Below are 15539 nucleotides of genomic sequence, written 5' to 3' on the forward strand. Positions count from 1 at the left end.
CTCCCCAAGAATTGGGAAAGAAGGCGGACCATTGGGTCAAGACAAGGGTGTCCAAGACTTCAACAGGGGGTGACCAAAAGAAAGGGGTCACAAAGACTCCCCAGGGGAAGGGTGATGAGACAACCAAAACTAAAAATAGTAAAGAGTCTTCTACAGGCCCCCAAAAACCTGCACAGGAGGGTGGGCCCAGAGCCTCTTCACAAAACAATGGGTACAAGGGTAAAAACTTTGATCCCAAAAAGGCCTGGTGTCATAGCTGTAAACAGCATGGACACCAAACTGGAGACAAGGCCTGTCCCAAGAAAGGTTCCACTCCAAACTCCCATCCAGGTAACACTGGTATGGCTAGTCTCCAAGTGGGATCAACAGTGTGCCCAGAGCAAATCAGGGTCCACACTGAAGCTACTCTAGTTTCTGAGGGTGGGGTGGATTTAGCCACACTAGCTGTCTGGCCGCCTAACATGCAAAAATACAGACAGCAACTCTTAATTAATGGGACTAGAATAGAGGGCCTGAGGGATACAGGTGCCAGTGTCACCATGGTGACAGAGAAACTGGTTTCCCCTGGCCAATACCTGACTGGAAAAACTTACACAGTCACCAACGCTGACAATCAGAGAAAAGTACATCCCATGGCAATGGTTACTTTAGAATGGGGAGGGGTCAATGGCCTGAAACAGGTGGTGGTCTCCTCAAATATCCCAGTGGACTGTCTGCTTGGAAATGACCTGGAGTCCTCAGCATGGGCTGAGGTAGAACTAAAAACCCATGCAGCAATGCTGGGTATCCCTGAACTGGTGTGTGTGAAAACAAGAGCACAGTGCAAGGCACAGGGCGAACAAGTAGAGCTGGAGTCTGGAAGAATGGCCCAGCCTACCAAGAGAACAGGAAAGTCAGTTGGGAAACCAACTACAACACAGCAAAAGAAAGGGAACCTCTCTTCTCAGGAAGAAGTTCTGCCCTCTGAGGGAACTGAGCCTTTGGAGCTTGAACCTTATCAGGTTGAGCTCTTAGGCCCAGGGGGACCCTCAAGGGAGGAGCTGTGTAAGGGACAAGAAACCTGTCCCTCTCTTGAAGGCCTTAGGCAGCAAGCTGCTGAAGAGTCCAAAGGCAAGAAAAATGGAACGCATAGGGTCTATTGGGAAGATGGACTCCTGTACACTGAGGCCAGAGACCCCAAACCTGGTGCCACTAGGAGAGTGGTAGTGCCTCAGCTGTTCAGGAAGTTCATCCTAACATTGGCCCATGACATTCCCCTTGCTGGACATTTGGGGCAAACCAAGACGTGGGAGAGGTTAGTCAACCACTTCTACTGGCCCAATATGTCCAACATGGTTAAGGAGTTTTGCCTCTCCTGCCCCACCTGTCAAGCCAGTGGTAAGACAGGTGGGCATCCAAAGGCCCCCCTCATTCCACTTCCAGTGGTGGGGGTTCCCTTTGAAAGAGTGGGTGTGGACATAGTTGGTCCACTAGAACCTCCCACAGCCTCAGGAAATATGTATATCCGGGTAGTAGTGGATCATGCTACCAGGTATCCTGAAGCTATTCCCCTTAGGTCGACTACTGCCCCTGCAGTAGCCAAGGCCCTCATTGGTATCTTTACCAGAGTGGGTTTTCCTAAGGAGGTGGTGTCTGACAGAGGTACCAACTTCATGTCAGCATACCTAAAGCACATGTGGAATGAGTGTGGAGTGACTTATAAATTCACTACACCATACCATCCACAAACTAATGGCTTGGTTGAGAGATTCAACAAGACATTAAAAGGCATGATCATGGGGCTCCCAGAAAAGCTCAAAAGGAGATGGGATGTCCTCTTGCCATGTCTGCTTTTCGCTTACAGAGAGGTGCCACAGAAGGGAGTAGGATTCTCACCCTTTGAACTTCTGTTTGGTCATCCTGTAAGGGGACCACTTGCTCTTGTTAAAGAAGGCTGGGAGAGACCTCTCCAGGAGCCAAAACAAGACATAGTGGACTATGTACTTGGCCTTCGCTCTAGAATGGCAGAGTACATGGAAAAGGCAACCAAAAACCTTGAGGCCAGCCAACAGCTCCAGAAGTTTTGGTATGACCAAAAGGCTGCACTGGTTGAGTTCCAACCAGGGCAGAAAGTCTGGGTTCTGGAGCCTGTGGCTCCCAGGGCACTCCAGGACAAATGGAGTGGCCCTTACCCAGTACTGGAGAGGAAGAGTCAGGTCACCTACTTGGTGGACCTGGGCACAAGCAGGAGCCCCAAGAGGGTGATCCATGTAAACCGCCTTAAGCTCTTCCACGACAGGGCTGATGTCAATCTGTTGATGGTAACAGATGAGGATCAGGAGGCAGAGAGTGAACCTCTCCCTGATCTTCTGTCATCAGACCCAAAAGATGGTACAGTAGATGGAGTGATCTACTCAGACACCCTCTCTGGCCAACAGCAAGCTGATTGTAGGAGAGTCCTACAACAGTTTCCTGAACTCTTCTCCTTAACCCCTGGTCAGACACACCTGTGTACCCATGATGTGGACACAGGAGACAGCATGCCTGTCAAGAACAAAATCTTTAGACAATCTGACCATGTTAAAGAAAGCATCAAGGTGGAAGTCCACAAGATGCTGGAATTGGGAGTAATTGAGCGCTCTGACAGCCCCTGGGCTAGCCCAGTGGTCTTAGTCCCCAAACCTCACACCAAAGATGGAAAGAAAGAGATGAGGTTTTGTGTGGACTACAGAGGGCTCAATTCTGTCACCAAGACAGATGCCCATCCAATTCCAAGAGCTGATGAGCTCATTGATAAATTAGGTGCTGCCAAATTTCTAAGTACCTTTGACTTGACAGCAGGGTACTGGCAAATAAAAATGGCACCTGGAGCAAAAGAAAAGACAGCATTCTCCACACCTGATGGGCATTATCAGTTTACTGTTATGCCCTTTGGTTTAAAGAATGCCCCTGCCACCTTCCAAAGGTTGGTGAATCAAGTCCTTGCTGGCTTGGAGTCCTTTAGCACAGCTTATCTTGATGATATTGCTGTCTTTAGCTCCACCTGGCAGGATCACCTGGTCCACCTGAGGAAGGTTTTGAAGGCTCTGCAATCTGCAGGCCTCTCTATCAAGGCATCCAAATGCCAGATAGGGCAGGGAACTGTGGTTTACTTGGGCCACCTTGTAGGTGGAGGCCAAGTTCAGCCACTCCAACCCAAGATCCAGACTATTCTGGACTGGGTAGCTCCAAAAACCCAGACTCAAGTCAGGGCATTCCTTGGCTTGACTGGGTATTACAGGAGGTTTGTGAAGGGATATGGATCCATTGTGACAGCCCTCACTGAACTCACCTCCAAGAAAATGCCCAAGAAAGTAAACTGGACTGTGGAATGCCAACAGGCCTTTGACACCCTGAAACAGGCAATGTGCTCAGCACCAGTTCTCAAAGCTCCAGATTATTCTAAGCAGTTCATTGTGCAGACTGATGCCTCTGAACATGGGATAGGGGCAGTTTTGTCCCAAACAAATGATGATGGCCTTGACCAGCCTGTTGCTTTCATTAGCAGGAGGTTACTCCCCAGGGAGCAGCGTTGGAGTGCCATTGAGAGGGAGGCCTTTGCTGTGGTTTGGTCCCTGAAGAAGCTGAGACCATACCTCTTTGGGACTCACTTCCTAGTTCAAACTGACCACAGACCTCTCAAATGGCTGATGCAAATGAAAGGTGAAAATCCTAAACTGTTGAGGTGGTCCATCTCCCTACAGGGAATGGACTTTATAGTGGAACACAGACCTGGGACTGCCCATGCCAATGCAGATGGCCTTTCCAGGTTCTTCCACTTAGAAAATGAAGACTCTCTTGGGAAAGGTTAGTCTCATCCTCTTTCGTTTGGGGGGGGGTTGTGTAAGGAAATGCCTCCTTGGCATGGTTGCCCCCTGACTTTTTTGCCTTTGCTGATGCTATGTTTACAATTGAAAGTGTGCTGAGGCCTGCTAACCAGGCCCCAGCACCAGTGTTCTTTCCCTAACCTGTACTTTTGTATCCACAATTGGCAGACCCTGACATCCAGATAAGTCCCTTGTAACTGGTACTTCTAGTACCAAGGGCCCTGATGCCAAGGAAGGTCTCTAAGGGCTGCAGCATGTCTTATGCCACCCTGGAGACCTCTCACTCAGCACAGACACACTGCTTGCCAGCTTGTGTGTGCTAGTGAGAACAAAACGAGTAAGTCGACATGGCACTCCCCTCAGGGTGCCATGCCAGCCTCTCACTGCCTATGCAGTATAGGTAAGACACCCCTCTAGCAGGCCTTACAGCCCTAAGGCAGGGTGCACTATACCATAGGTGAGGGTACCAGTGCATGAGCATGGTACCCCTACAGTGTCTAAACAAAACCTTAGACATTGTAAGTGCAGGGTAGCCATAAGAGTATATGGTCTGGGAGTTTGTCAAACACGAACTCCACAGCACCATAATGGCTACACTGAAAACTGGGAAGTTTGGTATCAAACTTCTCAGCACAATAAATGCACACTGATGCCAGTGTACATTTTATTGTAAAATACACCCCAGAGGGCACCTTAGAGGTGCCCCCTGAAACTTAACCGACTATCTGTGTAGGCTGACTAGTTCTAGCAGCCTGCCACAAACCGAGACATGTTGCTGGCCCCATGGGGAGAGTGCCTTTGTCACTCTGAGGCCAGTAACAAAGCCTGCACTGGGTGGAGATGCTAACACCTCCCCCAGGCAGGAATTGTCACACCTGGCGGTGAGCCTCAAAGGCTCACCTCCTTTGTGCCAACCCAGCAGGACACTCCAGCTAGTGGAGTTGCCCGCCCCCTCCGGCCAGGCCCCACTTTTGGCGGCAAGGCCGGAGAAGATAATGAGAAAAACAAGGAGGAGTCACTGACCAGTCAGGACAGCCCCTAAGGTGTCCTGAGCTGAGGTGACTCTAACTTTTAGAAATCCTCCATCTTGCAGATGGAGGATTCCCCCAATAGGGTTAGGATTGTGACCCCCTCCCCTTGGGAGGAGGCACAAAGAGGGTGTACCCACCCTCAGGGCTAGTAGCCATTGGCTACTAACCCCCCAGACCTAAACACGCCCTTAAATTTAGTATTTAAGGGCTACCCTGAACCCTAGAAAATTAGATTCCTGCAACTACAAGAAGAAGGACTGCCCAGCTGAAAACCCCTGCAGCGGAAGACCAGAAGACGACACCTGCCTTGGCTCCAGAAACTCACCGGCCTGTCTCCTGCCTTCCAAAGATCCTGCTCCAGCGACGCCTTCCAAAGGGACCAGCGACCTCGACATCCTCTGAGGACTGCCCCTGCTTCGAAAAGACAAGAAACTCCCGAGGACAGCGGACCTGCTCCAAGAAAAGCTGCAACTTTGTTTCCAGCAGCTTTAAAGAACCCTGCAAGCTCCCCGCAAGAAGCGTGAGACTTGCAACACTGCACCCGGCGACCCCGACTCGGCTGGTGGAGATCCGACGCCTCAGGAGGGACCCCAGGACTACTCTGATACTGTGAGTACCAAAACCTGTCCCCCCTGAGCCCCCACAGCGCCGCCTGCAGAGGGAATCCCGAGGCTTCCCCTGACCGCGACTCCTTGAACCTAAAGTCCCGACGCCTGGGAGAGACCCTGCATCCGCAGCCCCCAGGACCCGAAGGACCGGACTTTCACTGGAGAAGTGACCCCCAGGAGTCCCTCTCCCTTACCCAAGTGGAGGTTTCCCCGAGGAATCCCCCCCTTGCCTGCCTGCAGCGCTGAAGAGATCCCGAGATCTCTCATAGACTAACATTGCAAACCCGACGCTTGTTTCTACACTGCACCCGGCCGCCCCCGCGCTGCTGAGGGTGAAATTTCTGTGTGGGCGTGTGTCCCCCCCGGTGCCCTACAAAACCCCCCCTGGTCTGCCCTCCGAAGACGCGGGTACTTACCTGCAAGCAGACCGGAACCGGGGCACCCCCTTCTCTCCATTCTAGCCTATGCGTTTTGGGCACCACTTTGAACTCTGCACCTGACCGGCCCTGAGCTGCTGGTGTGGTGACTTTGGGGTTGCTCTGAACCCCCAACGGTGGGCTACCTTGGACCAAGAACTGAACCCTGTAAGTGTCTTACTTACCTGGTAAAACTAACAAATACTTACCTCCCCTAGGAACTGTGAAAATTGCACTAAGTGTCCACTTTTAAAACAGCTATTTGTGAATAACTTGAAAAGTATACATGCAATTTTGATGATTTGAAGTTCCTAAAGTACTTACCTGCAATACCTTTCGAATGAGATATTACATGTAGAATTTGAACCTGTGGTTCTTAAAATAAACTAAGAAAAGATATTTTTCTATATAAAAACCTATTGGCTGGATTTGTCTCTGAGTGTGTGTACCTCATTTATTGTCTGTGTATGTACAACAAATGCTTAACACTACTCCTTGGATAAGCCTACTGCTCGACCACACTACCACAAAATAGAGCATTAGTATTATCTCTTTTTACCACTATTTTACCTCTAAGGGGAACCCTTGGACTCTGTGCATGCTATTCCTTACTTTGAAATAGCACATACAGAGCCAACTTCCTACAGTCATCAACTCTTCTTTTTCTTCTGCTACCTTCCCCGAATGCTGGAAGCACGCTGAAGTCAACGCCCTACTAAAGAAACCTACGGCTGACCCAAGCGACCTGAAAAACTTCCGCCCCATCTCTCTTCTACCTTTCCCAGCCAAGGTAATAGAAAAGACCGTCAACAAACAGCTGACCACCTTCCTGGAAGACAACAACCTGCTCGACCCTTCACAAACCGGATTCCGAACCAACCACAGCACGGAAACCGCCCTCATCTCAGTCACAGACGACATCAGAACCCTGATGGACAACGGTGAAACAGTCGCCCTCATTCTCCTCGACCTCTCGGCTGCCTTTGACACCGTCTGTCACCGCACCCTAATCACCCGCCTACGCTCCACCGGGATCCAAGGCCAGGCCCTGGACTGGATCGCCTCCTTCCTCGCTAACCGCTCCCAAAGAGTTTACCTCCCTCCGTTTCGCTCAGAACCCACCAAGATCATCTGCGGCGTACCTCAAGGCTCATCGCTCAGCACGACACTCTTCAATGTCTACATGAGCCCCCTCGCCGACATCGTACGCAAGCACGACATCATCATCACCTCCTACGCCGACGACACCCAACTTGTACTCTCCCTCACCAAGGACCCCGCCAGCGCCAAGACCAACCTACAAGAGGGTATGAAGGACGTCGCAGATTGGATGAGGCTCAGCCGCCTAAAGCTGAACTCTGAAAAAACGGAAGTCCTCATCCTCGGCAACACCCCGTCCGCCTGGGACGACTCCTGGTGGCCCACGGCCCTCGGCACCGCACCGACCCCCGCAGACCACGCCCGCAACCTCGGCTTCATCTTGGACCCTCTTCTCACCATGACCAAGCAAGTCAACGCCGTGTCCTCCGCCTGCTTCCTCACTCTCCGCATGCTCCGCAAGATCTTCCGCTGGATCCCCGCCGACACCAGAAAAACCGTGACCCACGCCCTTGTCACGAGTCGCCTGGACTACGGCAACACCCTCTACGCCGGGACTACCGCCAAACTCCAAAACCGCCTGCAACGCATCCAAAACGCCTCGGCCCGCCTCATCCTCGACGTACCCCGCAACAGCCACATCTCCGCACACCTGAGACACCTGCATTGGCTCCCAGTCAGCAAAAGGATCACCTTCCGTCTTCTCACCCACGCACACAAAGCCCTCCACAACAAGGGACCGGAATACCTCAACAGACGCCTCAGCTTCTACGTCCCCACCCGCCCCCTCCGCTCCGCTGGCCTCGCACTTGCTGCCGTCCCTCGCACCCGCCGCTCCACGGCGGGTGGGAGATCTTTCTCCTTCCTGGCGGCCAAGACCTGGAACTCCCTCCCCACCAGCCTCAGGACCACCCAGGACCACTCCGCTTTCCGGAGACTCCTAAAGACTTGGCTGTTCGAGCAGCGATAACCCCCCCTTTCCCCCCTAGCGCCTTGAGACCCGCACGGGTGAGTAGCGCGCTTTATAAATGTTAATGATTTGATTTGATTTGATTTAACCATCATACCCATCCACTACCTTGGCCAGCATTCAGGTCCTATAATGAGGTGGACTGGCTACAAATTGTCTGTGGCTGGTTTCAATATTATTTGCTGCCTTGTGATAGTGCTGTGTTAACATGGACAACTGAGGTTTCCGAGTCTGACGCGGAAGAATAATTCCATCATATGAACATAAGATGGATACCAATGCTAAAGAACTGTAGTTTCAGCTAAGTAAACATTTTCTTATTTTGCATCCACAGCATTACCCTACTTCCAACACTATTTCTACTAGAGACACCAGACACCCCGTATGTTAGTTCCACTTGGTTGTTTTAATGTAGGCTCTATTAAACACCTCCCCTGGCTGCCTGTATCCAGTTAATGCTATCATCTGCTTGTCTTTCACATCTGGGTGGACTCTTTAAATCACCTACCCTGGCCGTGTGTATCCAGTGCATGCCATGGGTTGCTGTACTGTTGCTTCTCTACGGACATTATAGAGCAGTGGTTCCCAACTTGTGGTCCAGGGACCCCTGGGGGTCTGTGAAGCTTCCACAGGGGGTCCACAACTGATTATAAAGAATTCAATAATAATAGATTAGGTCCCCAGCTTTCAGTAATGACTCGGGGAGAGGGTGCCCGGCAGGGGCGGCTCCTCCATGAGGGCGGAGGAGCGTTGTCCCTGCCCCCGCCCCCTCCCCGGCAGCTGCACAACTTATCCCCAAAAACTATAATAAAGAATGTTTATTATAGTTTTTGGTGAAAAGGGGCGGGCAAATGGGGGTGACTAGCAATGAGGGGGAGTGCTCAGCCGTCTCGGTCCGGCAAAACACACATGCGCAGGAGGGTATTTCCAGCCACGGTTGCTGGGCTGGAGAGAGCCTGCACAGGCTCCCAGTCTGCCTGGGAGTGCCCTGGATGGGCGCTCCCAGACAATCCTGAGCAGCGTCAGGATTGGCTGCAGGGCAGGCTGGGAGCCTGTGCAGGAGCGATATGGAAGAGGAGAGTAACAGTGCGGCACGTCACAGGAACGGAGGTAATTTTTTTTTTATTCATATATATTTTATGTTGGTAGTGTCGTCGACCCCCAAATCCCATCCCCCATGCCCTGCCCCCTTGGAGATCTACGAGCCACGACTGGTCCCCAAACCCAATAATGATTCATTGGGGGTCCCCGGGTTCCAGTAATGATAAAATGTGGGTCCACAAAAGTCAAAGTTTGGGAATCACTGCTATAGAGCAACTACCTCAACTGCATGTCTCCAGTGAATGCCTGTGGATTGTTTTCCATTGTTTGGTTTAGTCTATACTTGTGTTTACTATGGCTGTTGATAATCCAATATGTTACTGTGGGGTGTACCTCTGCCTCCCAAACCCATCCAAGAATTGGAACCTATCCTATGCCTTCTCAACAGTTACATCTGAGTTAATGGGTATCACTATTTCTCAGCTTCATTCCCCTCCTTACATAAATGTAGCTGCTTGAATACAGTAACACAAGGAATGCATAACTCTACTCATCATACATGACACCAAAGTACTACCACCTACATCGCACTCATAACTAACCAGACTCAAGAATAAATTAATGTATAGTACACTACTCCAGTAAAGCACGTGTAACACCAAAACACTTCCCATTAGAGGCCAGACTTCAAATCGACACTTCTCGTCATGCTATTTAGCTTGCTACCAAGTTGCTAAAATAAGTCATATTCTCATTAGTGGTGCAAGTGCCACATAAATGCAACTGTAATGTAATATTTTGAATTGTGCATGTGTGTAGGAACTTGCAAACAATGTATAAGGTATTTCCTATGAAACGATTTGGTCTTCGTTACGCTACATAAATATGTTGCTTTTGCAGAACTTGTGAGCTGTGAGAAACAGTCTGTACTGCTAGTTTGAACTAGATCAAAATAATACCTTGCTAATAGCAAAAAGCTGGAAATAATAGCACTGATGATCAGCCCAGTAGAATTAATCTTGCTCTGTGGAACTCACCTTTGACAATTATTTATTGTGCAGAGCAGCTGCCAAGGCCACTCTCAAAAAGCAACAAAAAGTCCAACAGGGAAAACGAAAGAAGCAAGAATCATCGGAGGAGGAGGAGGATGAGGATGATGCTCCCAAAAGACAAACTCGACGACAATCTGGCAAAGCTGTGAGGTAATTTAAAACATCACACTAATAGGTTGTTTTATTTTGCGGGGTTTCCACTTTGTGCTTCGTTTTTTGTAATGCATTGTACCCTAACCATTTTCTAGTGCTTTCGTAAGAACAGTTTCTGAGCTTAACAATACAAATCTGTAACAAAAGTATTGTCTTGAGGTACTCGAATTTGACCTCAAGGACGGGATAGATTATTCCAGAGAACAGGTACCTTACCTGAACTATCTGCTGTAGCGATACTGTTTACAATAACATAGAATTCTCTGTAAAACAGAACGTCCAAGCGGTAGTTGTCATATGCATTACATTGTGTATATAGTTGAAATATATTTTATATCATTGTGCAGTTGTGTAGTGTAAGGAAATGCCTCCTTAGCATGGTTACCCCCTGACTTTTAGCCTTTTGTTGATGCCAGTTATGATTGAAAGTGTGCTGGGACCCTGCTATCCAGGCCCCAGCACCAGTTTCCCTAAACTGTACTTTTATTCCCACAATTGGCACAGCCCTGGCACACAGATAAGTCCCTTGTAAATGGTACCCCTGGTACAAAGGGCCCTGATGCCAGGGTCTCTAAGGGCTGCAGCATGTCTTATGCCACCCTGGGGACCCCTCACTCAGCACATGCACACTGCCTCACAGCTTGTGTGTGCTGGTGGGGAGAAAATGACTAAGTCAACATGGCACTCCCCTCAGAGTGCCATGCCCACCTCACACTGCCTGTGGCATAGGTAAGAGACCCCTCTAGCAGGCCTTACAGCCCTAAATCAAGATGCACTATACCACAGGTGAGGGCATATGTGCATGAACACTATGCCCCTACAGTGTCTAAGCAAAACCTTAGACATTGTAAGTGCAGGGTAGCCATAAAGAGTACTCTGGGAGCTGGTCAAACGTGAACTCCACAGTTCCATAATGGCTACACTGAAATCTGCACAATAAATGCACTGTCATGCCAGTGTGGAATTTATTGTAAAGTGCACCCAGAGGGCATCTCAGAGATGCCCCCTGAATATCAGTCCAACTCCTAGTGCTAGGCTGACCAGTTTCTTCCAGCCTGCCACATGGGGAGAGTGCCTTTGTCACTCTGTGGCCAGGAACAAAGCCTGTACTGAGTGGAGGTGTTTCTCACCTCCCCCTGCAGGAACTGTAACACCTGGCGGTGAGCCTCAAAGGCTCATGCCGTTTGTTACAGCACCCAAGGGCATCCCAGCTACTGGAGATGCCTGCCCCTCCGGCCACTGCCCCCACTTTTGGTGGCAAGGCTGGAGGAGATAATGAGAAAAACAAGGAGGAGTCACCCACCAGTCAGGACAGCCCCTAAGGTGTCCTGTGCTGAGGTGACCTCTGCCTGTAGAAATCCTACATCTTACGTTTGGAGGATTTCCCCAACAGGATTAGGGATGTGCCCCCCCCTTCCCTCAGGGAGGAGGCACAAAGAGGGTGTAGCCACCCTCCAGGACAGTAGCCATTGGCTACTGCCCTCCTGACCTGAACACACCCCTAAAGTCAGTATTTAGGGACACCCCAGAACCCAGAAAATCAGATTCCTACAACCTACACAAAGAAGGACTGCTGACCTGAAAGCCCTGCAGAGATGACAACTGCTTTGGCCCCAGCCCTACTGTCCTGACTCCAGACTCAAAGAAAACTGCACAGCGACGCATCCGACAGGGACCAGCAACCTCTGAAGCTCAGAGGATTGCCCTGAAACCCCAAGGACCAAGAAACTCCAGATAACAGCGGCACTGTTCACCCACAGCAACACCTTTGCAACAAAGAAGGAACTTTTAAAGAACTCACCCTTCCTGCCGGAATCATGAGACTTCACCCTCTGCACCCAACGCCCCCAGCTCGAGTTCCAGAGAACCAACACTACAGGGAGGACTCCCAGGCGACTGTGACCACGTTAGTAACCCAAGACGACCTCCCTGGACCCTCACAGCAACTGCCTGTAACAAGGAACCTGATGCCTGGAAGAAGCACTGCACCCGCAGCCCCCAGGACCAGAAGGAACTGAACCTCAGTGCAGGAGTGACCATCAGCGACCCTCTGCCTAGCCCAGTCGGTGGCTGACCCGAGAAGACACCCTGTGCCCTGCCTGCACTGCTAGAGTGACCCCCGGGACCCTCCATTGATTTCTATTACAAACCGTCCGGCTGCTCTGCACACTGCACCCAGCCGCCCCTGTGCTCTACAAAACTCCCCTGGTCTGCCCTCCGAAGACGCAGGTACTTACCTGTTGGCAGACTGGAACCGGAGCACCCCTGTTCTTTATAGGTGCCTATGTGTTTTGGGCCCTCCTTTGAGGTATGGTCTCATCTTCTTCAGGGACTAGGCCACAGCAAAGGCATCCCTCTCAATGGTACTCCAACGTTGCTCTCTGGGGAGTAACCTCCTGCTAATAAAAGCAACAGGCTGGTCCATCCTCATTTGTTTGGGACAGGACTGCCCCTATCCCATTTTCAGAGGCATCTGTCTGCACAATGAACTGCTTAGAGTAATCTGGAGCTTTCAAAACTGGTGCTGTACACATTGCTTGCTTCAGGGTGTCAAAGGCCTTTTGACAGTCCACGGTCCAGTTCACTTTCTTGGGGATTTTCTTGGAGGTTATTTCTGTGAGGGGTGTCACTATTGATCCATAACCCTTCACAAACCTCCTATAGTACCCATTCAAGCCAAGGAATGCCCTGACTTGAGTCTGGGTTTTTGGAGCTACCCAGTCCAGAATAGTCTGGATCTTGGGTTGAAATGGCTGAACTTGGCCTCCACCTATAAGGTGACCCAAGTAAACCAGAGTACCCTGCCTTATCTGACATTTGGATTCCTTGATACAGAGGCCTACTGCTTGCAGGGCCTGCAAAAGCTTCTTCAGGTGGACCAGGTGATCCTGCCAGTTGGAGCTAAAGACAGCAATATCATCAAGATAAGCTGCACTGAAGGACTCCTAGCCAGCAAGGACTTGATTCACCAACCTTTGGAAGGTGGCAGGGGCATTCTTCAAGCCAAAGAGCATCACAGTAAATTGGTAGTGCCCATCAGGTGTAGAGAATTATGTTTTCTCTTTTGCTCCAGGTGCCATTTTTATTTAGCAGTACCCTGCGGTTAAGTCAAAGGTACTTAAGTGTTTGGCAGCACCTAATTTGTCTATTAGCTCATCTGCCCCTGGAATGGGGTGAGCATCTGTCTTGGGGACAGAGTTAAGCCCTCTGTAGTCCACACAAAATGTCATCTCTCTCTTGCCATCTTTTGTGTGAGGTTTGGGGACCAGGATCACTGGGCTAGCCCAGGGACTGTCAGAGTGCTCATTCACTCCCAACTCCAGCATCTTGTGGACTTCCACTTTTATGCTTTCTTTAACTTGGTCAGACTGTCTAAATATTTTGTTTTTGACAGGCATGCTGTCTCCTGTGTCCACATCATGGGTACACAGGTGTGTCTGACCAGGGGTTAGAGAAAAGAGCTCAGCAAACTGCTGGAGGACTTGCCTGCAGTCGGCCTGCTGTTGGCCAGAGAGGGTGTCTTAATAGATCACTTTATCTACTGAGCCATCTTTAGGGTCAGTGGAGAGGACATCAGGGAGACGTTCACTCTCTGCTTCCTGGTCCTCATCTGTAACCATTAACATGTTTACATCTGCCCTATGATGGAAGAGTTTGATGCAGTTCACATGGATCACCCTCTTGGGGGTCCTGCTAGTGCCTAGGTCAACCAGGTAGGTGACCTGACTCTTTTTCTCAAGAACTGGGTAAGGGCCACTCCATCTGTCCTGAAGTGCCCTTGGAGCCACAGATTCCAGAACCCAGACTTTCTGCCCTGGCTGAAACTCAACCATAGCAGCCTTTTGATCATACCACATCTTCTGGAGCTGTTGGCTGGCCTCAAGGTTTTTGCTTGCCTTTTCCATGTACTCTGACATCCTTGAACGTAGGCCTAATACATAGTCCACCACATCTTGTTTAGGCTCATGGAGAGGTTTCTCCCAGCCTTCTTTTACAAGAGCTAGTGGTCCCCTAACAGGATGGCCAAACAGAAGTTCAAAGGGGGGAAAACCCTACTCCCTTCTGAGGCACCTCTCTGTAGGCGAAAAGCAGGCATGGCAAGAGGGCATCCCATCTCCCTTTGAGTTTTTCAGGGAGCCCCATGATCATGCCCTTTAATGTCTGGTTGAATTTCTCCACAAGACCATTGGTTTGTGGATGGTATGGTGTGGTGAATTTATAAGTCATCCCACACTCATTCCACATGTGCTTTAGGTAACCTGACATGAAGTTGGTACCTCTGTCAGAAACCACCTCCTTAGGAAATCCCACTCTGGTAAAAATACCAATGAGTGTCTTGGCTACTGCAGGGGCAGTAGTGGACCTAAGGGGAATTGCCTCAGGGTACCTAGTAGCATGATCCACTGCTAAAAGGATATATTGGTTCCCTGATGCTGTGGGAGGTTCAAGTGGACCCACTATATCCACTCCCACTCTTTCAAAGGGGACCCACACCACTGGAAGTGGAATGAGGGGGGCCTTTGGATGGCCACCTGTCTTACCACTGGCTTGACAGGTGACACAGGAGGTGCAAAACTCCTTTACCTTCTGGGACATGTTGGGCTCTCCCATGTCTTGGTTTGTCCCAAATGCCCAGCAAGGGGAATGTCATGGGCTAAGGTCAGAATGAACTCCTAAACTCCCGAGGCACTACCACTCTCCTAGTGGCACCAGGTTTGGGATCTCTTGCCTCAGTGTAAAGGAGTCCATCTTCCCAATAGACCCTGTGTGTTCCACTGACAATTCCTTTTTCTTGCTCAGCTGCTTGCTGTCTTAGGCCTTCAAGAGAGGGATACGTTTCTTGCCCCTTACACAGTTGTTCCCTTGAGGGTCCCCCTGTGCCCAAGAGCTTAACCTGGCAAGGTCCCAGCTCCATGGAATCGGTTCCCTCAGGGGATAGAACATCATCCTGGGAAGAGAGGTTCTGTTTCTTGTGCTGTGTTGAAGCTGGTTCCCCAGTCTTCTTTCCTTTTCTCTTGGAGGGTTGGGCCATTATTCCAAACTTCAACAGTTCTTTTTCACCCTGAGCCCTGCACTGTGCCCTTGTCTTGACACACACCAGTTCAGGGATACCCAGCATGGCTGCTTGGGTTTTGAGTTCTACCTCAGCCCATGCTGAGGACTCCAGATCATTTCCAAGCAGACATTCAACTGGTATAGCAGAAGAGACTACCACCTGTTTCGGGCCAGTGACCCCTCCCCATTCTAAAGTTACCATGGCCATGGGATGTACCTTAGTCTGATTGTCAGCATTGGTGACTGGATACGTTTGTCCAGTCAGGTATT

General features: G+C 50.3%; 1 protein-coding gene across 2 annotated transcripts in view; it reads left to right on the forward strand.

Moving 5' to 3' along the window:
* The window catches only part of CHD2 (chromodomain helicase DNA binding protein 2), a 1519436-nt gene that overhangs the window by 299138 nt on the left and 1204759 nt on the right, over window positions 1-15539 (forward strand). For both annotated transcript variants that reach the window (XM_069222751.1, XM_069222752.1), the window contains one exon: window positions 10071-10211. In XM_069222751.1, the coding sequence (XP_069078852.1) occupies window positions 10071-10211 (141 nt within the window). The remainder of the gene's footprint in view (window positions 1-10070; window positions 10212-15539) is intronic.

Source organism: Pleurodeles waltl, chromosome 3_1 (assembly GCF_031143425.1).
Source record: "Pleurodeles waltl isolate 20211129_DDA chromosome 3_1, aPleWal1.hap1.20221129, whole genome shotgun sequence".
In the NCBI taxonomy this organism is placed as follows: Eukaryota; Metazoa; Chordata; class Amphibia; order Caudata; family Salamandridae; genus Pleurodeles; species Pleurodeles waltl.